General features: G+C 40.8%; 1 protein-coding gene across 1 annotated transcript in view; it reads right to left on the bottom strand.

Moving 5' to 3' along the window:
- Positions 1–24,784, bottom strand: part of RELT (RELT TNF receptor) — a 184,813-nt gene that overhangs the window by 103,737 nt on the left and 56,292 nt on the right. Inside the window, exons 2-3 of the mRNA XM_044071301.1 lie at positions 10,103–10,167; positions 716–829 (exon numbers count right to left, since the gene is read on the bottom strand). Coding sequence (XP_043927236.1) covers positions 716–829; positions 10,103–10,141 — 153 coding nt within the window. The 5' untranslated portion in view covers positions 10,142–10,167. The remainder of the gene's footprint in view (positions 1–715; positions 830–10,102; positions 10,168–24,784) is intronic.

Below are 24,784 nucleotides of genomic sequence, written 5' to 3'. Positions count from 1 at the left end.
CAGACATACTTTAGGAAACTAATATTTAAAAAAAATAAATAAAAAAAAGAAAACTGCCACGCCACTAGTACTAAATGCTTCTGAAAATGCACATATAAAAGAAAACATCTACAACCCCATCTTTAGATCTTAGACTTCAATTATCTACTTCCCCAAACAAAAGCCTCCATCATGAGTGATGAAAGTGTCATTTAACAGCACCACAGGCTGCAAATGTAATGCTCTACAGAACAAATGATGTGTAACAGTTCCTATACTGTCAGCTGACAGCTAAACTCACTAAATTACATTGTGTGACTACTTAATCTGATTTCTCCACTCATGTGATGAAAAAGAGTAATAATTTACCTACCTAATCAAGAATGATTGACCAGATAAGCATGTTTTTTATTGTCTAAATCAGACACTAGCTTACATCAAGAAAAAGTAAAAAAAATCGACTCAGTTCCCAACTTCATTCTGATTTTGCGGATTAAGAATATTTCACTGAGCCTACAGCTCTTCTGCACAGAGACCCATTATGGTATTTAAACTGATTAAAGAACATACAAAAACTACACTGGGAAAATATTACCTGCTTTTTGATGGCATATGGTCTAGGACTGTTATGACCATTTTAGGCAGATTAAGCTTTGTTTAATGTCTCAAGCAAAGGAAAGATACATGTGCAAATAACATCTGTAATGTGTATACGGAAGCATGACAACGTGCTTACCCTATCAGGCTCCTGTCCTGGGGGGCACTGCCTACAGGGGGTACAGAGACCTTCACTGTTGATATATTCCTGTTCTCCACACTGCAGCGTTTGGACTCTCTGCCAGCTTAGCACCTGAAAAAATAAATAAATAATAATACAGTAACACTACAATTTGTGTTCCTGCACAAATTTAATTTGTCATTTTATGGTACTCCCTGCTGCATTCTTGTTCTTTTCTGTTAAAGATTCCCTCCACCAAACACATTTATTCACCTACCCAGTAACTCTGGTGGTTGTTCAATATTGAAGATAGCCTGCCATACATACATTGCAGAAGAACATTAAGCAGAGATGGAGCAGATAGCTTAGACTTCTTCCTACCGATGTCTTCTGAGACACTGGTCTGCAACAACACAATGAATCTGCAATGCTCTTCTGATTAGCAGCGGAGTATGTCTGGCAGTGTTGTCTTAGCTGATGACACAATGTTTTTGCAGCATATCACCAGAACCATCTTCCCAGAATAAGATAGATGCTTAAAATGCTTGGGTGCTCTTAAACAAGATATTCATAAAGCATTCTTGACCTACTCTTAAGGTGAAGCACATGTGGCATTAGTTACGGCTACTAGCATTTAGACTGCTGTAACATAGGACGAGAACTCTGTACTGACTTAGGCCTCTTCTGACACAAGCTGAGAAAATAAGCATATCTGTACCCCAAAATGTAATTTTAATGAGAAGACGTCTATGCAGTCCTATATACTCCAAATCTGTAATCAGTTTATTAAATTTACCAGATGTGAAGATTAAAGTTACATACAGAATATGTGCTTGAGCCATGACACTTGTGTTAAGTACCGAGTTCCCTAGTTGGTGTAACTAGTTAGATAAGGGTTCTAATCTCACTGCAGTCAATTGGTGTGTGTGTGTGTGTGTGTGTGTGTGTGTGTGTGTGTGTGTGTGTGTGTGTGTGTGTGTGTGTCTAGTCAGAAGAGTGTAAGTGTGTATCCTACTGTTAGCAATCCAGTCACATGGAGTACAAATATTTAGACTTGTGCTGTGATGCTTGTGTTAAGTACTGTGCTGTACAGATAGTTAGGTAGGGGTTCTAGTCTCACTGCAGTCAACTGGTTTGTGTGTGTATTCAACAATCAATACGGTGACAATTTATGGGATAGGGAGGTTGGCATAATGGTTAAGGTGTTTACCTCACAGATGCAAGATTTGATTCTCACATGGGGTAACTGGCTAGGCTTAACATGGCCCACAAGGACAGTTAGCCTAGCACTAATCTATGAACCTGTTTACAGATTTTAAAGACAAGTTCATGTCTAGATGGGATATGCAGGTCAGATGTGCTGCAAATGGCTTTGTACTCTATACTTTCTACTTCTATGCTCACCCTATAATACATCAGGTCTGCAGTAGAGAGCACGTTTTAGAAGACATGAATGGCACAATTAAGAAATGGGAGCATAAGTTTAACAAAGCATTAGAAAAAAATGAAAAAAACATACTCAACTACTCCACCATAGACAGGGTAAACTATTCATGCACTAATGCACTCACCCAATGATTCCTTGACTTCATGAGTTCTAACGCACTACACCAGCTCGTCTCATCCCCCACAAGGGGAGATAGCATTCTGGACTTGGTTCTCACAAACATGTGCAACTGCTGCACCAATCCAATAGTACATTCTTCCCTGGTGAGATCAGATCATTGGTCTGCCTCATTCAAAGTTTTTGCCCCATCCCACCCCCACCCCAAGCCATAACTAGGCTAAAAACTTCTCAAAAGCTGACTACAACCTCCTAAGGGAAGGTATCAGTATTTTCACACCACCACCCCTGCTCAGAGGATGCAGACAACTATGCTGAAAAGTAGACCAATGCAGTATACAAGCACCGGTACAACTGCATGGACTCAGCCATACCCAACAGAAATAAAACCTGCTCCTCAAGGAAACAGAAACGAGGACATCCTCTATCAACATGCTTTACAACAAAAGGAAGAAACTGTTGTCCAAGTGTAAAAAGGAACAAATTCCAAATTGGAAAAAAACCCTTGCCAGCCTCAACAAACAAATTAGATCACTAGTGAAAACCTCCAAAGCAAATTATGAATTGAAACTAGCCTCTGAAATAAAGGGAAACCACAGAGCCCTCTTCAGTTACGTCAGGAACCTCCATGGCAAAGCCCAGATTTGTTCCGAATTAGTACTTAACTGTACTACTTACACTGATCCTGTTGACTTAGCCAACCTGCTAGCAGATAGGGAGTGAAGTTTGCACTGAACCAATCCCCCCAAAGGCCAATTCGACATCCTCGATATTTGTCCCACAACTCACATCTTCATAGATCAAGTGTTAATGGCCCTATCCAAGGCAAAGTACACAGCTTCTATGGGACCTGACAGAACCCCAGGCTGTATTCTGCACCAACGTCAGAAAGAGCTAGCTTCACCATTGAGCACCATATTCAACCACAGCCTAAGTACAGGCTTCATTCCAGCAGAGTGGAGAACTGCCATTGTCATCCCCTTGCACAAAGATGGTGCCACTACTGACCCTGGAAATTATTGCCCCATTAATTTGACAAGTCTGATCTGTAAAGCCATGGAGTGTATTATTATGGATCTTATAAACAAGGACATAGGCAATCTCCAAGCACTTGCCCCCAGCCAGTTCAGATTCATCACAGCAGATTCCCTGTTGAACCTGGTTGACTTCTTTGAGACTGTCACCAAGGCCTTGGATGAGGGAAAGTCAGTACATACAGCTTACCTTGACTTGGCCAAGGCCTTTGACACAATCCCCCACTCAGGCATCATCAAAAAGCTAACACAACTTGGCATAAATCCCTGTCTCATCAGGTGGGTGGCCAACTGGCTCATCGATAGGACCCACAAACTCAAAAGAGGCACCTCCACTTCTGACAACAGAGCTGTCACTAGTGATGTTCCCCAGGGATCTGTCCTGGGACCCCTACTGTTTCGCATCTACTTCTCAGAGGTCCAGGTAAAGACAAAAGGCCCGTGGCTGACTGTATGTTGGGTGCTGTCATTGACTCTCCAAACGATGTTAACATACTGCAAGAGGGTCTCACAGCAACAAATGACTGGTGCCAAAGTCATGGCCTTAAGTTAAAAGCAAAAATGTATTATCATATCAGTCAGCAAAAACACAGCCCCTACTGATTACCACATCAATGGCCACTTCCCTAGCACACAACCTATGGTGAGAGACCTGCATACTCAGGTTGACAACAATCTCACATTCGACCATCATATAGTGGCAGTGGTCAGAAAAAACTTTTACTTGGTTCATCTCATAAGTAAAGGGACTCCATCCAGAAAAAAGGAGGTCATTAGCTCTCTGTACTCCTTCCTCATTAGGCCAATAATTGAGTATAATGCCCCATTTGGTATGTACCTCTTCAAACACCTGCACCAACTGGAAAGGCCACAGAAATACCTTACAAAGAGAATCCATGGCCTCTAACACCTGTCCTATGTGGACAGGCTCAAATCACTATCACTCTACTCGATATCGTACAGATTACACAGAGATGATCTGTGTCTCACCTACAAGGCAATATCGGACAATGCCCTACTAGAGATGCTCCATATTTGGAAGTCTAACTCCTCATGCATTACCCACTCAAAAGGCCTAAATCTAATATGCAACATCAACAAACCCTGCTAGAGAGACAGGTTTGTCTCCCAGAGGCTGCCCCATCACTGGGATAGACTTTCCATACATGTCATATACAGTACCTCACTGACCCTCATCAAGTGCAACCTTGATGAGTGGATGGGAAACCACAAATTTGTCCCAGGGCTTCCATCAGCGTCCCTCATTGACAGGGGTGACAGGTGCTGACTGAGGTTTCTTTTTTGGGGATAAACTCTTGGCTAGGTAAGGCCCCAGGGCCATTAGCTTAGTAACCACCTATGATCTTAAGAAAGACAATTTTCCCGAGATATCTGCTAGGGAACTCTCCTAAGCTCCCCTGCTTCAATATGCACAACACAGTTGCACACTGCTGCCTTGCAAGCAACTCAGTTGTGCATTGTGAAGAACTGACGCAGTTTTCTACCCCTGGCCCTCCATAAAATAGCCACTTTTTGTTAGTCTTACAGCAAAACCTAGTCCATCTAGTCCACTCCCCACTAGTTACTACAGTATATACCTGACATAATGCACGGACAGTATCCCACCATTTCTCTAACCAGACTGATTGACATGAGCATCCTTAGGCAATGTAGAAACTAACTCATGTGTACTGACAACAACTGACTCCTAAAAAAAACACAAATACAACATGTGAGAGATGTAGCGATAATATGTATTTGGAATCAATTCTCACACATAACAAGCTCATAATACATAAACCTACACACATGGAGGTACTTCCTAGAAGCCTACCTAAAGCTCAGAGACCTCTGAAGCACAAACCTACTGCATACACTGAAGATCCAACAGAATCCACTACACATAATAATGCACACCAAAGTGTCTCAGCCAATAAGTCCCTAGGGCAAAACACCTCAAAACCAAATATCTTGGTCATAGGTGACTCCATAATATGACACACAAATGCCCCCCTCACCAGGATGGACAAGAAGATAGTCATGGTCAGCTGCAGGATCTGTCAGATCACACACACATTCAAGTCTCTTAACAATAAGTACCGTTGTCACTCTGTCATAGTCCATGTTGCAGTGAAGGACTTGAGATGTACATGAAGAGAGACATATATGACCTCTCAGATTCTGTGTCCCAGGCAGGTATGTCCCTAGCCCTAAGCAGCATTCTACCATCACCCAGGGTGATGCCTCAATATAAACAAAAATTGATTAACTTCAGCAATTGGTTTAGATCTGTATAGTATCTGTCAGCCTGGGAAGATATGGTCGACAGACCATGCTGCTAAGCCAGAGATTGTCTTCACCTGTCATCTCTTGGCTTTTGGTTACTGGCAAAGATACTTGCCTTCCCCATAGTGTCTTTTTAGGCAATGCCATAATCACAAAATTCCTGATGTAAAATACTCCACTAGAGACAAACTCAAGGTTATGTTGATTAATGCTAGGAGTCTAAGTCGGAAACTGCACTAACTGGAAGCACTCCATACCTTGGAAGATGCAGATGTCTGTGCAATCATAGAGACATGGTTCAAGGCCGCAGACAGCACCCCAGCCATCCAAGGCTACAATGCCTTCAACACATTCAGACCTCAAAACAAGCATGAAAGAACCAAAGGCAAAGGTGTAGCCATCTTCATTAAAGACAAATACACCTCAAGACTGATCAAACAATACAACTCCCTTGAACTACTCCAAGTCCAACTAACTGTAGGTAAAATCCCTTTCCATATCATTGTTAGCTATAGGTTTCCCACTATGAACCACGAGAACCATTCTGCCTATCTGGACCTACTTGAGTCACTCACTATACAGCCAAACACCTTGGACATGAGTGATTTCAACTATCCTTCCATCGACGGGGAGTCATATATGAGCACAAGCATGCTTGCCTTAAGGTTCCAGGACTTTGTTAAAACAAATGCTCTGGAACAGCTACTCTGCACCCCCACAATGGGCTGAAATGTCCTAGACATAGTACTCACCAACACAGGGGGTTTCTGCACACCCACCTGCATGTTGCCCTCCCTGGTAAGGTCTGATCATAAATCAGTCTCGTTCGAAGTAACTATCATACCTGCCCCCCCGAGCAAAAAGGTTGAAAAATTTCTCCGAAGCAAACTATAGCCTGATAAGCAATGGCATAAATACTTTCAAACTCCCTGCTACCACTGTACAATGACTTCTATACAAAGGTGTACATAAATGCCCTATATAAACACCTATACAAATGTTTAGACTCGGTTGTACCTGAATGGATCAAAACAAAGTCTTCACAAAAAAACAAGCCATCCTGGTAGACATCAAGCATAAGTAGGTTATATAACAAGAGGAAGAAACTAATGTCTAAGAACAAGTGGGAACTGATTCAGCAGAGGAAGGACACCCTCTACAGCTTGAACAAGCAAATTAGATATCTTGGAAAGTCCTCTAAAGCCAATTACAAAGCTAAACTAGCATCCCTAGCTAAGGATAATCATGAGGTATTCTTTAGCTAGATCAGAAATCTAAAAGGGAAGGCCCAGCTTTGTGCTGAACTAGTAATGGACAGTAACACTCATACTGATCCCGAGGACATCAACAACCTGCTAGCAGACAGATTTGGCCCAAACTTCACCTCCCTGTCCCCACCAGACATACCCCAAAGCATACCTGTCTCTTCTACCTAGTATCTCCAAAAAGCAGGTCAAAACTGTACTCTCCATGGCCAAAAACACAGCCTCTATGGGACTGGATAACATCACAGGCTGCTTACTAAAACAGGACCTAAGTGAAACACTTGGCACTCTCTTCAACCACAGTCTAAGTACTGGCTTTGTCCCAGCAAAGTGGAAAACAGCAACAGTAATTCCCTTGCACAAAGGGGGTGCATCAACTGACACTGGGAGCTACAGACTCATAAGCCTAACCTGCCTTATCTGCAAGGAAATGGAGAGAATTATCACGGACCTTATCAACAGACATAGGTGACCTTCAAACTCTTGACCCAACCCAGTTTGGCTTTGTTAAGGGCAGATCATGCTTATTAAACCTGGTGGACTTTGAGAATGTCACCAAAGCCCTGGATGAAGGCAAAACAGTACATACAGCCTATCCTGACTTAGCCAAGGCTTTTGACACAATCACCCGCTCAGGCATCATTCAGAAACTCACCTAGCTGGGAATTAACCCATATGTCACTAGATGGGTAGCCAACTGGCTCACTGACAAAACGCATGCAGTCAAAGTTGGATATTCCACCTTTACCAGCAGAATAGTTTCCAATGGTGTGCCACAAGGATCTGTGCTGGGCCTCCTACTGTTTCTACTTCTCAGAAGTCCAGGCAAAAATGGATGGCCTATGGCTTACCAAGTTGGCCGATGACTGCAAACTGGGTGTAATCATTGAGTCCCCCAACAATGTTGGCATACTACAAAAAGGGCTTACACAGACAAATGATTGGTGCCAAAGCCATGGACTTAAACTATAAGCAAAAAAAATGCATTATCATCCCTTTCAGCAAAGGGGAAGTCCCTGCAAATTACAATATTAACAGTACCCCTCTTAGCTCAAACTCTGTAGTGAGAGATTTGGGAACACAGGTTGATAGCAACCTTAACTTGGATCACCATGTGTCCACAGTGGTAAGGATGGCCTTCTACATTGCACATCCCATAGGTAAGGGCATCCCATCCAGAGCTAAGGATGTTATGACTCCCCTGTACTCGTTACTCATCAGACCACTAATATAGAGTACAATGCTCCCTTCTGTATGTACTTCACCAGACACCTGCAGAAGCTGGAAAGACCTCAGAGGTTTCTCACCAAGAAACTTCAAGGCCTTCAACACATGACCTACATGGACAGACTGAAGGCCCTGTCACTGTACTCTGTATCTTATAGGCTGTTGAGTGGTGACATGTGGCTGACCTACAGAGCAGTCTCTGACCTTGCCCTAATGGAAATGCTGAATATCTGCAAGTCAAATGGGACAAGATTCACTCACTTCAGGGATCTTAACTTAGCCTGCAACATTAACAGGACATGCTGGACAGACAGATATGGCTCCCACAGATTGCCACTTCTCTGGAACAAGCTCCCAGTTCACATAAAACAAAACTCCTCAACGACCCTATTTAAGTGTAACTTAGACAACTGGATGGGAGATCGTAAATTTACATCGGGGTGTCACCTATATCCCTCTTGGATAAGGGCAGTCAGTGCTGATTATAGACTTAGGCTGCAAATATAGACCATACAACTTGGTCAATAAGGGAACAAGGACATAACATGGCTAGGCATATAAAGGCCCTACGGCTAATAGCCTTGTAACCTCCTATGAACCTATGAACCATTCTGGAAATAGTCTCAGAGAAAAAGAACCTTCCACAGGGTAAATCAGAAACTGAGTTCCCTGAGTCTAAATCAGAAATTTGAGGAGAAAACCCTGTATCTGTCCATTCATCTTCCTACCCAGATTCGGAATCCTGAAACTCTTCAGAAAAAGGGGTATCCCTCTTTCTTTTACCAGAAACTATTTCATAAGAAAAAACAACAGCCTAAATTAAACCTTGAGCCAGACCCAGTAAATTACTCCTGTCCAATGAAACTTGAGGAGCAGTAGACACTTGTTTAGTTTTCTGTTTCTTTTTGATAGGAGAAATGAGGTCAACAGTGTTATTAACAGAAGCAGCTTCCCCAGGAATGGGCACAATGTTCTGACAAAACAAGGAAGCCATCCCTGTTCCCTCTCTCAGAACTGACAAGAATGAATCTCCCCTTCTCACTGAGGGAACCCCAACAGTCACAGATTGAGGCTGAAGGTGCTACACCAAAGGGATATGGGGTGAAAAATTTGTGATCTGAGGTACAACTAATGGCCATAGCAAAGCCACGCATGTGCATTTGAGGCAAATTGCTTGCTTGCATTGGTGACAAAGGCTGTTTGCTTAACCCTTTCTTTTTGTGGCTGGAAGGACTGATAGTTTGTTCCACTGTCAAGCCGAAAATGGTACCTCTTTCCTGGGGAAAAGAACCAGCAAAAGCTAGTAAAATTTTAAAGTCTTTAAAAGTCACTTTTTCCACCGTAAAGCACAGTAAAAAGCAATTTAAAACACCCAAAAAGTGAAATAGACACAATTTCTCCACAGAAAATATGTTTATTTAAATAATTTAAACAAATTTATACTGACAGGAAAAAACAGCACTCCTGTTTAAAAGTACAATGCAATCTTGTGACAGTCCATTAAAACAAACTCCTTACTTTAAAATAACTTTCCTGAACCGGTGCCTGTTATCAAATAAACAATTTTTAAAAGGAAGTTTTCTCTCCCAAAGAGAATTTACCTGACCAGCAAAGAAACAGCACAAGACGATTTGTCAATCCTCAAAAGCCTCAGAGGAGCATAATCTTCAGTGGTAGGAAAGCCCTGAAGTGCTTGGCACCCAAAACTGTCTTTTTTAGTCAACTAAGCTCAAGGTGACTAATGGTTTGGGTACATGGAAGGTGCCCTGAAGCTTTGGAAGCTGGCCGGCTGTTATATCCTTGCAGGATATAACTCATATAGCTTAGGCTACTGTACCAGTGATCAGTATGAAGAACATTTCATATTAATGTTTGACAGTCCACATTCTTATACAAGAATCCAAGATTTTCAAGCTTTCCTAAAGAAATATGTATTTCTACCTCAGGTGAAGGAATGCTCAGGTGAAGGAATGCACATTAAGTGTTAAACAGTTGTATATACCTAAGGCAATGCTAATTTTCTACTCACCAATAGAAAGGAAAATGTTGATAATGCACTTGTCTTCATTTTCTAAAATATTCTGCGTCTAGAACCTGGAAAAAAAAAAAGAATTTTAAAACAAGTTATAACTACAGACTAACTCTGAGTTACTAAATTGGAGCATCTTAAACTAGATGTATTTGGAAGCTAATAAAGTGTGTGAATGTTAGTCTAAACACATCATTGTGTACTTGACAATTTTACACAGAATCTGTGCATATTAAACTGTTGGACAAGTACTAGCAAACTTGCCTGTCGATGAATTAAAACATGCTGCCAACTAGCCTGCCTTCTTAGATTCAACAAATCAAAAGCCTTGTTTAATGGTGGCTACAAACTTTACTGCAGACTGATATCTACAACCATGTTTGCAAATCAGTGCTGTGCTTTGCTTGCTTAGAAAAGGTAATAAATACAAACTGGCACTATACTATACTCTTTTAACCATTTAGGAAAAAGAGTTTTCTTAGTAAGCATCATAGAGTTACCATACATACAAAGGTCTATATTACCTAGTCGAATGGCATTTTCAACAAATGTCTTTTTGTCAACACATAAACATTAAACTCCCAAAACTCCAAACGGCCACTTCAGTGAATTTTTTCCCAGGGGAAAAATCGCTTGGCCAACAAAAAAACAAACTGTCAGACCCTACAAAGTGGGGGGCTTTGCCCCCACACCCCCAGATGTGGGGAGCTGTGCCTCCCACACCCCCCCAACTAAATATACCAACTCCGAGATTGCACTACAGTGGAGAAAAGGGCAAATTCCTGATGATGGCCAAGTGTTTTTTCCCCTGGGAAAAAATCCACTGAAGTGGCCATTCTGAGTTTTGGGAGGTTGCTGTTTATGTATCGACGAAAAGGCATTCGATGAAAACATCTTTCGTCAACATAATAGAGACCCACCATACAATTTCATGTTTTTTTTTAATCTAAGTAGATTACCTTTGAAGGTGTACAGCTTCAATAACAAATGCATTCCTTGTAGAACATTACTCTATGTCCTAAACAACTATTCCTATGATTATTTTACAACAGATATAATGGACTAACAAGTTACTCAGTTAGAAGATATGAAGTAAGGGGTGTTTTTTTTAATTCTTTTGCATGCCCTTGGGCTTTGAATTATGTTGAGTCCCACACCCAGTCTTGACTAAAATGCAGTGGTTGTGTGTGTTTCGCTTCATGGAAATTTTAATCTTCACTGGCACTCTAAACAATTGTATAATTGTTTAGCTTATGATAATGATACACTGTCAAATGTTTTTATTTGGCTCTGCAGCTCTGGGTTATTCACCCTTTCATTCAGGTGTAGTCAGACTGATGTCTAGCCTTTTGCTCATCAGATTGGCATGTGGTCAGAAAAAGAATAAGGAGGCAGTTCATGTACATTTAAAAATGTTTAGTTTTCAAATCTTTGTCTGCTTTTGTCATTCCTTTAACTTCTGAGCTCACCTGAGTTTGTAGGGTGTATGATAATCTAAGACTGGGGTCATCTTTCAGGAATCCAGTACATACTGTATGAAGTCAGCTGGGAATAGGTCTGGAAAGCAAAAGACCACAGCAGTGGCAGCACAAATCACATAATAAAAGCCTAAATAGAGGGCTTTCTCTGTATTTGTACATGCGTTTCTAAACTGACCTTAATCACCATGCTGGGGTGGGGGTGGGGGACTCCAAGTTGAAAGGATAGTGCTCTTAAAGGAAAATAACCAAAGCTCCGTGCATAGACAGAGCAGAAACCAAAGATGTAATTCAAAAAATAAGCAGCCTCCAAGAAGTCACCAAAGCTCGACTAGCTAAACCAGATTTAAAAGTACCTTGTAAAACAGGGGCATCTGCTGTACGATCTCAAAGTAAATCACGAACACGTCTATTGTTAAATAAAGGTGCTGAAGTAGGAGCGGACTTCTGCAAATCAGGGACACCCTGAAGCAACCATGTGGAAACCGATGACAAAAGTTGAATGAGCCTAGTCAACTCAGCAGTAACAGCCATAAAATTCACTCACTTCTGGAAATTTATAACTCAAGTTTTTAATATTGATATTTAAGTATATCAAGTATTGACTGTTAAATGTCTTTAGATGTTGTTTTAACGCTATTTTTCAAGAAATGATGTATGGTAGTCTTTGCTAACTGTTAGCTTTTTCTAATTGATGCATGTCTATTTCTTTAAATAAAGTACACAGCTAGGTTTAATTAATTGGGTTTAATTAACTGTGCTGTTTCTAACTGATCATAGTTTTGGATTGGTCTTACTGATCATATGACCTGAGATTTTAAACTTGCTGGTACTTGTTTGTACTTTTGTTCTGATGAAGTCCATTTACATTGTATGGACGAAAGATATCACTCAACAAATGTGGACTGGTAATAAACTTTCCTTTGGTGACTTCTTAGAGGCTGTTTATTTTTTTGAACTACATCTTCAGTTGTTGTCTGTCTGTGCACAGTGTTTTGTTTATTTAGTTTTTGGTGAGTGCACTTTACTGGGAATTATATTAGGTGCTCTTAAAAGAAAACTCAGTACCCTGGTTATGTTAGGTGCTATTAAAGAAAAACTCAGGGATACAGCAAGAAATGTATATTTTGTACTGAAACCTTGTACTGCTGCCCCCCACCATTCACCCATCATTAAAAAATGTACTCAACCTTCAAAATGCTACCCTTAACTACTTTGGAGTGGGACATGGTATTGCCAACTGTTGCCATGTACAATCATAAAAAGACCATTTCTAGAGGTGCATTCCTGTCCAAGTAAGCCTGGTTTGTATAGTTCATCACATCAGACACTAGACAGTTCTAAACATTCTGTGCTATTTGAGCCACAATATTACAGAGAGAGAAAGAGTCTGGGAAAAATGTACTCATTTGAGTACACTGAGTATGCCTAGCTACACCTTTGTGCACAGAGGCTCTTGTTGGTCCAAAATCAGTGACACCAGCATGATATACTGGAGGTCTTGGGTTCTAGCTCCAAATAAGAGTTAATATTATCCTTTTACTTTCTTAAAAATAACCATAGATTCACAGTACTGTCTATATGCATCTTTAGACATCTTTACACTTCAAACACCCCACAGCTACAAAACACAGTAATGTGTGAGGTCACTGAAGGTTAACTGGCTGATCTCAGTTACAAAGTCTCCTGAAAACTAAGTAAAAAGTAAAATGATGAATTCTCTGTTTATTCTTACAGTTTAGAAAGGATGTAGAAATTGTTCATTCTATCAGTACATTCATTTAATTACTAAAACCTTTGTATAATGCTAGCTATGCTAATGAACTGACCACCAAGTGATTCAAGTGAAGAGAAAAGGAATTGCTGAGATTATCAGAAAAAAACAAGTCAATTCCATTCACAGACCAATCTAGAGCCAATACACCATCATGTGACTGGAAAGTAGCATAACATTCAAAAATATCTTTAAAAAAATGGTTGACCGCAGACATTTCTGTGCAGGTGCTTACATTTTTACTTATATATCCTCACCTGCATGTCACAACCAATAATCCAGTATTCAAACACTTCCCACTGTAATCCATTTTGATAGGAGAACTCATTTTAAAATGTCATTTCATATCTTAGCAGAGCCAGGCTCACGGATACTCCTAGACATCACTCACATAATTTATGACCTACATCATCCTCTGTAACATCAGAGGACTGTGCTGTGTCATGCAAATAAGAAGTTATGTACTCACCATAACGTTCCATCTGAGTAGGTGACTTCATTTGTCTGCAACCTTTGGATCCGAGCCGGCAACTTATTTCACAGTTTATGGATCCGAGCTCCTAGCTCCTCCCCTTACCCATAATCCCCTGAAATTAATTGTGACAGCAGCCTTTTACCATCAGAGTAGTTTATTTATTTATTTTATTTTACATTTGTTTACCAGGATAGTCCGACTGGACACAGGTCCATTTATAGCGGAGGCCCGGGGAGAAAAGCTCCATACATTTTAAGTCCAGTTTACAATAAGTTCAACACATCAAATGTTCAGACATAGATTACGTACAATTCACAATAAAGTTCAGCAGACTGTATAATTGCTATACAGTGTCAAAACTGAAAATTAGTTGCAGGAAGGAAGGCACCAAACAGAAAACGTAAAAACAAGCAGTTTAATCCAAAATTAATCGCTTTTCATCACAGTAAATACTGTGACTTCTTCAGATACTGTTCCCACGAGAGGAGAAAATATACTAGATCTCATTGTCACAAACATGGGGACAAAATGCTCCACACCGGAAGTATATCCCTCATTGGTGAGATCTGATCATAAACTAATCTCACTGGAAATCCACATCCCGCCCCCACCCCAAACAAAAAAGACCATAGTGAAGAACTTCTCTAAAGCAAACTTCACACTACTCAAGACTGGTGTGGTATCCTTCAAGGCCCCTGAGTCAGAGGAAACCCCACCCAAGCTGCGGAAGCCCTTACAAATGCCTTCTATGAACACCTCCAGGACTGCATGGATCAGGCAATCCCAAATAAAACCAAGACTCTTTCCACAAAGGGCAAACGTCCAGTCTGGTGGACCCCAGCCATTAACAAACTTTACAATAAGAGGAGAAAGCTATTACATGATAGAACAAAATCCATAAAAGGGAAGTCACCCCTGATCATTATTAGTAAAAAATACGAGCACTCATAAAATCAACTAAGGCCAATTTTGAGAGAAAAATTGCCATGGATTCAAAGGACAATCATAAGGCCTTTTTCAGCTATGTTAGGAACCTGGGTGGAAACTCACAGATATGCTCAGAATTAGTCCAAAATGATACAAAAATCACTGAACCCACAGACATTGCCAACATACTGGCAGACAGGTTCAGTGCAAACTTCACCCTCTCCCCTAAAGGAGAGAGAACTATCCCAGCCGAGTGTAGCCTCCCGGACATCTCAAATGCGCAGGTGAAAGCTGCTCTCTAAAGCTAAAACACAGCATCAATGGGACCGGATGGTGTCCCCGGCTGTGTGCTACACGAGCTAAATGAGGAATTAAACCCGCACATAAGGCAGCTGTTTAATCTCAGCCTTACCACAGGATACGTGCCCAAGGAGTGGCGACGGCAACTGTGGTCCCACTCCACAAAGGTGGCGCCTCACGGACCCTGGTAATCACCGCCCCATAAGCTTAACAAGTCTAGTCTGCAAAGCTATGGAGAGGATCATAATGGAGCTCATAAACAAAGATATAGGGGACTTGCAGACATTGGACCCGACCCAGTTTGGCTTTGTCAAGGAAGATCATGCCTTATGAACTTGGTCGACTTCTTCGAAATAGTCACCAAGGCCATTGATGAGGGAAAGGCAGTCCATACAGCCTACCTTGACCTTGCAAAGGCTTTCCACACAATACCCCACTCCGGTATTGTAGAAAAACTTACCAGCTTAAATGTAAACCCATATGTCACAAGATGGGTTGCAAACTGGCTTAAGGACAGAACCCACAGGGTTAGAGTTGCTGGCGCTGTGTCAGACTCCAAGCCGGTCACAAGTGGTGTCCCACAGGGCTCGGTCCTTGGCCCCCTATTGTTTGGGATCTACTTCTCAGAAGTACAGGCCAACATGGGAGGACTTTATTGACAAAGTTTGCAGATGACTGCAAACTGGGCGCCATAGTGGAAAGTGCATCGGACACGGATATCCTTCAGAAGGGACTCACTGAAACAGATAGCTGGTGCCAGAGCCATGGCCTGAAGTTAAACGCCAAAAATGTATAGTCATACCCTTCGGGAAAACAAGGTAACCCCAAGCTACCATATAGGTGGCAATCCACTGAGCACAGAAGAGGTTATCAGGGACCTGGGGACCCAGGTTGACAGTGGCCTTTCTTTGACACTCACATTGCTAAAGTGGTTAGAAAGACCTTCTACATTGCCCACCTGATCATGAAGGGATTCACATCCAGATCTAGTGAGGTCATTGTTCCCTGTACTCTTCACTTATCAGACCAATGATCGAGTACAATGCCCCATTCGGGATGTATCTCACCCGACATCTGCAGCAATTGGAGAGACCCCAAAAGTTCCTCACCAAAAGGATAAAGGGACTCCAAAATCTGTCATATGCTGCCAGATTGAAGAAACTCCAGCTCTATTCAGTCGCATACCGCCTGCTCAGAGGTGACATGTGCCTGACATACAAGGCCATGTCCAACCCGAATTAATGGACATGCTCCACCTCAAAAATCCAAATCCACCAAAACCACTAGAGCAAGCGACTTAAACCTTAGCACGGATATAAATAGGACATGCTGGAGGGATAGATTTGTCACTCAGAGACTCCCTATGCTGTGGAATAAAATCCCGGTCCATGTGAGGCAGAGCACCTCGCTGACTCTGTTCAAGAGAAATCTAGACCTGTGGATGGGAGATCGTAGGTTTACCCCGGGAATCATCTCTGGGTCACTGCTGGACAGAGGCACAACAAACTAATGGGCACAGTATTTTTTCATATAAGGGGTGGCGTAAGCCACAATAATTTGGGCTAGGCTTATAAATGCCTTAGGGCAGATAGCCTAGTATAAACCTATGAACCTATGAACCTATAAAAACAACATTGTGAGCATGCCCTTAAGTAGTCAGTGAGCAGTAGTTAATTAGTTAGGTAATTAACCAATATTAGTTAATCAGTTCATTTCATTATTCTTGACAACAAACTGAAAACTAGTACTCATAGAAACTGCAGTTTCTAAAGACGACAAAAGTGTCACAAACACATTTAGACACGCCCGCATGCAAAACTCAAACTCTAACCCTACAGAAGAAACAATACTAAATGTTCTTATATACCATAAAATACATGCAGAGGTTTTTGTACTTTATAAGTACCAAATATCTAAAATACTAAAATGATATGGTATTTCATGGGTGTGTCTAAATGTGTTTGTGATACTTTTGTAGTCTTTAGAAACTGCAGTTTCAATGAGTACTAGTTTTCAATTTGTTGTCAAGAAGAATGAAATGAACTGATTAACTAATATTGGTTAATTACCTAACTAATTAACTACTGCTCACTGACTACTTAAGGGCATGCTCTCAATATTGTTTTTATCTGAAGAAGTCACAGTATTTACTGTGATGAAAAGCGCTTCATTTTGGATTAAACTTTGGATTAAACGTCACGTTTGTGTTTGGTGCCTTCCTTCCTGCAACCAGTTTTCAGTTTTGTGTTCTTTCATCGGCTCGTGTCTTTTGTTTGTGGATCATGGATGTGGAAGGAACTATCACCAACACGCAGTCATCACAGGAAAATAGCAATGACAATGGCAATCTAACGTTGCTTATCAGTCTATTGACCCAACGGATAGAGGACCTTACGGACAAGGTGAACCACTTGTCCAACCCTTGCCCTAACACTACATCAACACAAGGTAACTCAGCTAATGTTGTTACCAACACTATACCATCTACTTCTGGCATTAATAATGTCAGTATTCTGCCTGCTGACAATGCTTGTTATAATTCCTCAGGAGGGAACCTAACTACACAAATTCAAACTGTTATAATAATTTCCAGTTCATCCTTGGTGCTTATTGGTTGTCCTGAGCCAAGTTTCTGATAAACACATTATGTTCTCAGAGGAAAGTGAACAGGAGTTACTGGCTGAGAAACATCAAATACAAAATATAGTTTCCAACCTGCAGAAACTGGACTCATATATGCTTAAACATAAAAGTTACAGCTATGGAAATTAGCTATTTCTGCCAATGCATAAGTGAGAATATTGTCCTGAAGGGGCTGAGAAGGTGGCAGTCCACTGGTCTACTATGAATGAGGAGGTTAGGGCCTGACTATAGATGGAGCCTTAGTGGATATTGCCATTAGTGACTTTGGATATTATTGAGCAAATCAAATATTCTAGTATTTTTGTAGTCTAGTAAGTAGTTTAAGCTGTTCCTTAATGCTCAGGATACTTTTGGGTATCTAAGAATAAGATGTGTACTTTTAGGGATGAGGTGAGTAGCAGAGTAGAGAGAGGGAGGGATACAGAGTAGTGGTATTCTGAGAATACAGGGCATACCCACGATATATAAGGTCTGACCCTTGGGAAGGTAGACTCCTGTTAGGCTTGTGTTTCATAGGTTGTTAAGAGATACGGTAAAATGAGGAGTAAAAGTACAAGGAAGGGTGGTAAATGAGTTTCTGTCCATGGTGATGGGTAAGGTCTCTGCATAAATAGGGCTAGGAGGTACCTAGGTCCGCAGAAAGCTGGAGGTAATAGTAGGGTGAGATAATTGGAGAGAGTTAGGTAGGTGGGCGGACTTGGTTTAGTGGTAGGGAGTGGCAGAGAGATGGAGGGGAGGAGTGGACAGTTTTGATTGGGTAGTGGTAAAGGGATGGGCTTGATGACCAAATAAATGTAGAGAGGTAGTGGGGGCGGTGGGAATAGGGGCAGGAGGGAGCGGAGCAAGCCCGAGCCGTGGCTAGGCAGCGGGACTACACCACAGGATTTCCCTAGAGGGTCTTAAAGGAAACCAGGTTTAATGGTAGCTACCTGAGTTTTTTATTTTTTTTTCTCTTTATTTATTTTTTAGTAGAAGGAACCTGTGTTCATTAGATGTTGTTCTGCCTGGTTCCTGTAGTAGAGTACAAGGTGTTTAGCAAAATAAAATGAAAAGGGTAGTTATTTATTTACCCTGAGTCACTTATTGGAGTAGTGGTAAATAGACTTTTATCGTTGTATGTGCATTCGCACTGATGGGGTCTAAGAACATTTAGTATTGTTTCTTCTGTAGGATTAGGGTTTGAGTTTTGCATGTGGGTGTGTCTAAATGTGTTTGTGAGACTTTTATAGTCATTAGAAACTGCATTTTCTATGAGTACTAGTTTTCAACTTGTTGTCAAGAAGAATGAAATGAACTGATTAACTAATATTGGTTAATTACCTAACTAATTAACTACTGCTCACTGACTACTTAAGGGCATGCTCTCAATGTTGTTTTTATCTGAAGAAGTCACAGTATTTACTGTGGCGAAAAGCACTTCATTTTGGATTAAACTGCGTGTTCTTACATTTTGTGTTTGGTGCCTTCCTTCCTGCAACCAGTTTTCAGTTTGTTATACAGTGTCAAACAGAAATACAATATAATATTTATATCAGACAGTGAGAATAGAAATCATGGTCGCAAGTGATATGTTTCAATGTTATGTGATGCATGGGCATATCCATTTATTCATAAGGTGGACTTTTAGAGAGCGTCTAAACATATTGACTGATGTAGCAGAGGTAAGGTTAGGGGGAAGGTTATTTCAGTTTCTTGCTATGCTGTGGGAGAATACGGCTTGTCCTGCGGAGTTGTTGGCTTTAGAGATAGACAGTAGTGTTTTTTCTGAAGAGCGTAGGGGACGATTTGATGTGTGCTTGGTTAGTAACTGACTAAGAGATGGGGTTTTGAGGGGATAGTTCAAAATATTGTAGGCAATTGTTAGTTGAAGATAGTTGAGTAGTTGGGGTAGTTCTAGCCACTGCAGTTTGTGCAGTGCTTGACAGTGGTGTGATTTGTAGTTGGATTTAGAAGCAAATCTGGCAATTTTATGTAGCATGACTGAAGTTGTTCAAGGTCCTGTTTTCTTATGTGGGTAAGGATTGGAGCGGCGTACATTAGAGTAGATAGAAGGTGTGTTTGGGCAAGTGTCACACGTGCTTGGTCAGTTAGGAATTTTTTGTGTCTATATAGTGTCCCCATTTTTTGTGGACCTATTTTAAGGTTTGTGCTATATGCACATCAAATAGTAGTTTGTTGTCTATTTCCACGCCAAGGAGATTGGTATGGTTTGTGGATGATATGTCGGTACCATTTTTGGTAGTGATTGTAAAAGGTTGGTTGATAGATTTAGATTTGTTAGGGGAGAAAATGAGTAGTTTGGTTTTGTTGGAATTAAGGATTAGTTGAATCCGGATAATCCAGTTTTCTACTGAGGTGAAGGAGTCTTGAGTAAGTTTTTGAAGGGTTGTGAGTGATGGTGCAGAGCAGATGAGAGTGGAGTCATCTGCGTACTGTATCAGTGAGGTATTTTGGGTGGAGGTATGGAGGCTGTTAGCGAAAATGGAGAAAAGTAGTGGTCCTAATATTGAACCCTGTGGGACTCCTATGGTTGTAGGAAATAGGGGTGATAGTGTATTCTGCCACTGAACAGACTTCTATCTGTCTGATAAGTAGCATTTAAACCATGCTATAGTGGAAGGGGCAAAGCATAGGGAGGACATGGAATCCAGTAGCATGGTGTGTGACACCATGTCAAATGCCTTGGATAAGTCTAGAAATATTGCTGATACGAAATTGTTGTTGTTTCTGTGTAGGTTCACTATGTTTGTAAAGGTCAGAAGAGCAGTAGTAGTGCTATGGTGTGTCAGAAGCCGTGTTGAGTGGGTGACAGGAGGTTTTTAGAGTTTAGAAATTGCACAACTTGGGAGTGTATACACCTCTCAAGTATTTTGGATAAGGGGGGTAGGATGGCTATTGGGTGGTAGTTGGAGAAATCATAAGAGCTTCCTCCTTTGTGAAGACTGTTAATGTTAGATACTTTCCATAGTTTAGGGATGTAGGCTTCCTCTATGGAGCAGCTTATCAGGATAGATACTGGGTATGAGAGGGAATTAGCTGCCATTTTTAGGAAGTCAGCAGGTAGGTTGTCTGCTGCAAGGGTGGTGGGTTTGAGTTTTTGTAGGAGTTTTTTAATAGTAGTGGTGGGGACAGGTGATAGTGTGAAGGAGGGGATATTCTTAAGGGGCTTGCTAGGTGGGTCTGAGCGGTAGGTTTTGGGGATCTGAGAGGACAGTGACAGAATTGTTTGAGTGAAATGTTGGTTAAATTGGGATGCAATGTCTGTGGTGTTATTGTTGGTGGTGGGAGTAGGGGTGGATGTTTTTCCAGGGTTGAGTATGGAGTTGATAGAATTTCAGAATTTTTGTGGGTCTCTTGTGTGCTTGGTTTGGCTGGTGAAGAATTAGTTTTGTTTATCGAGTATGGTTTGTCTTTTTGCTTGGTTTCTTAGTTTTTGGTAGTTTTGTTTGGTTAGGTTGGTGTTGTCTTTTTTCCAGGCTCTCCATGCTCTATCTCTGGCTTTTAGTAGGGCTCTTGTGTCCCTGCTTAGCCATGGAGCATAGTTTGACTTGACTCTGATATTTCTAATGGGTGCAGCTGAGTTGAGGATGCTAGTGAAAGTGTTATTGAAGTATTCTATGGCTTGGTCTAAGTCTAGTGTTAGTAGTGATTTCCAATTACAATGTTTTAGGATGTGGTTTAGTACCTGTGTATTTAGTTTTCTTTTATCTCTGACTTGTCTAAAGATGATAGGGTTAGTTATGTTACAGCGTTTTCGCAAGAGGAATGTGGGGAGGTGGTCACTCAGGGTGCCTGGTAGACACCCAGTGTGATAGTAATGTTTTGGGTAGTTTACTAGTGTCCGGTCTAAGACTGATTGCTTGTGTGATATTTTGTCTACTCTAGTAAGTTCTTGAATGAGCTGGGTAAAGCCATAGAGATTAATATGGTTGGTGGGGTTGTTGGAGTTACAAGCTAACCAGTTTGTGTTTAAGTCACCTAAGAGAATAGTTTCATTGGGAAGTTTGACTGAAATCCATTGTAATAATTCTTCTATGGTGGAAGAGTTGTTGCCTGGAGGGATGTAACAACAGATGATGTTGATTTTCTTGGTGTTGTTTATAACTAGAGTTGAAATTACAGTTTCTGCATTATGAAATGCTGGGGATGGGATTTCTAGGGGTTTTACTTTGAGTGTGTTTTTAAAGAGTATGGCTACTCCTCCACCCTTTTTGTTTGCCCTGTCCTGCCTTATAATGTTATATCCTGGTGGAAGAATTTCTTCGTTTTGGATGTTGGGTTTTAGCCAGGTTTTGGTGACAGTTAGTATACCTGGGGAGTAGTGGGTTATGAAGGATTGGATATCAGGAAGTTTGTTTGTCAGACGTCTGGTATTTATGTTAATGATTAGTAGGTCTGACTTTTGTTTTTGTGGGAGTAGGGGGTTGCTTGGCCCTAGATTTGGGTGGATATCTCCTGATATGAGCAGTTTTCTTGTGATCAGTAATATGTGTTTTATACTTTGTGTTGTTCTTATGTGGTATTTAAATGATATCTTAGAGGTATGTGTTGTTGTTAGTTGTGTTTTGTAGATGTATAACATTAAGCTGTCTTGAAATAGTGTAGCAGTAATGTGGAAATGTGTGTGAGTGTTTGGTTTAGTGTATGCCTGTGTTGCATGGTGATTTGTATTATGTAGTAAGGTGATAGGATGAGTGGATGTGAAATATGTTAAGGTTATGAGGGCTAGTAGTAGGCTTCATAAGGTGGTTTTCATTTTGTTGTACTTAGTATTGTAGGAAGATGTTAGAGGAGGAGGTAGGTGTAGGTAAGGGTGGGTGTGGTGGTGAAGTGAGAGGCTAGGGGTATGTTTGGTAATTGGTATGAAAGTGAGTGGGAGATGAGACTGGCTGTTTTTGGTTGTGGGTGTGGTTTGGTGAAAAATGCAGAGGTGTTGGGGTGGGTGGGATTTGGGGGTAGGGAGCGGATTGAGCCCGAAGGGCAAACAGAGCAGGGCAGAGCCACGAAGTGGTGTATCAGAAGTCAATCATTTTTATTCAGTGAGATTGTGCACTGGATAAATGTCCCGGCTAAGTAGCACCCTTTACTTTTTAACTTTCTTTTGGGGACACTATTAATTGTGTTACAATCCTACCCATGTTCTGGGATAGATTCCACTTATAGGTATTGCAAAGGGGAGTTAAATAGTTACTTTTGTTAGAGAGGTTGGTTCTAATTATATACAATTGAATACTGGAGCTTAGATCTGCTCGTGAATGAGCAAGGAGATTTTAAGCTCTGTGTTTTGCTGCCACCTAGTGGCATAGAGGGGGAATATCCATTAAAATTACTAGAGTACTTTTTAAAAAAAAAAACTAGAGAAAAAATAAGTAGGGAGTGGGGGGGGGGTGGACAGCCTCGGGGTAGTTCCGTGAGTGTGCTGGTCCTGTTACAGACTTCTGTGTCTAAAATATTTTAAAAACTATTAAGCAAACAGGCCGTAGGCTATGACCTGCACCGTGTGTTTGAAGGATGCGTCCTTGTTGTCCAGTACTTTGGGAGGCTTGTTTGGCTACTCAGTACTTACTTGTAGAGTTTCCAGGTGAGGGGACAGCTCGAATAAAAAAAATGAGCTTTCAGGCTGTAAAAAAGAAGAGAGTAGAGGTTATGCTTAAAGGTGGGTGACAGAAAGATGGAGAGAAAAGCTGGAGGGTAAAGAGCAAAAAAGCAGAGCAGATTTATTCACAGAACAATAAATAACATTTGCCTTGTTGGTTTGCTAGGTATTTTACTTAATGAAATAGGCTGTGCTTGTCACTCTGCTAAATACCAGGGTCGTCTAATACCCATTCCTGTTCTATTACTTAAAGTAGCTGCAAGCAATGTACTAGAGGCACTGTGCTGACTAGTGTTTCTAACAGTGACCAACCCAGGTAAACATTGTCATATCTAACATTGTAAATCTGGCGCTTCCTGAAGGAAAAGGAAAAATCTGGCAAAGTAAGAGGTTAATATAATGTATAATGTGTGGAGATAAAGCCTTTCTAATGTTTCTAGAAGTGTAACATCAATATAATTATTGTAGTTTCCTGAGGTGGAAGATGGCAAAATAAGAGGTTTAATAATCTATGGTAGGTGGGATAGTGCCGTTCTAGTGCTTCTAACAGTGGCAGATCCAATTACGCACTGTTGCAAATAACCTTTTATATATACTTCTTTACAAATTAAAAAAAGCGGACAAGTAAAGGTACAGTAATGTAGACGGTGGAGTAGAGGTACATCTATAATGTCGCATATAACAGTTTATATATTCTGCTTTACAAATTAAAAAAGCGGCCAAGTAAAGGTACAGACAAGCAGTGCTTAGTTAGTTATGAGTTACCACTGCGGTACATTAATCAGAGCTATTATGCAGATGTTTGCAAAAAGATAGTTCAGTGTCACCCTATACTTAACATAAAATAGGTGCAAATGAGCCTTGCTAGTCTTTCTAATAGTGGCAAAATCTTTAAACCTTGTCACATCTATACTAAAAGCTTTAGCGCTTCCAATGAGAAAAACGACATTTACAGTTCGTAACAGTGAGAAAAAAAAAAAGCAAAACAAGACTGCAGTAGATAATGACAGTCTTCACTTGCAGTTATAGTAAAAGACAGGCCAGGCCAATCGGTCACTAAGACTAAGAAGAACAATATTCCATGTTACACATACTGTCCGCAGTCTAGCTCATGGTTTAAATTAAAACAGAACTTCAATAAGATGGATGTGGCATATGTGAAATCATGTTTCTTCCACATTATTGAATATTAATTTGTTGATTATACTTTGTTAACCAGGTTAGCGAAGACTGGGCAGTGCTCATCTATAGAGCGGACCTGCAAACAATTCCATAATGATTCTTAACCAGAACAAATTAGAAAGAATAATAACATGAATACTAACGTCTAATGTAAACTGTGAAAATAAAATCATCGAAAATACATGTTGTATTGACTATTCTGCATCTCATGCAACTACACTATGCAAATACCACTTCCTTTTAATGGATACAAAGGCACCTCCAAACTGTATACATACTGATTTGAAAATAAATAAACCAAGTCAAA

This window comes from Protopterus annectens, chromosome 5.part0 (assembly GCF_019279795.1).
Source record: "Protopterus annectens isolate FY-2018-M chromosome 5.part0, PAN1.0, whole genome shotgun sequence".
NCBI lineage: Eukaryota > Metazoa > Chordata > Ceratodontiformes > Protopteridae > Protopterus > Protopterus annectens.
Note: the sequence above shows the minus strand (reverse complement) of the source record. Positions and strands in the feature narration are given on the sequence as shown.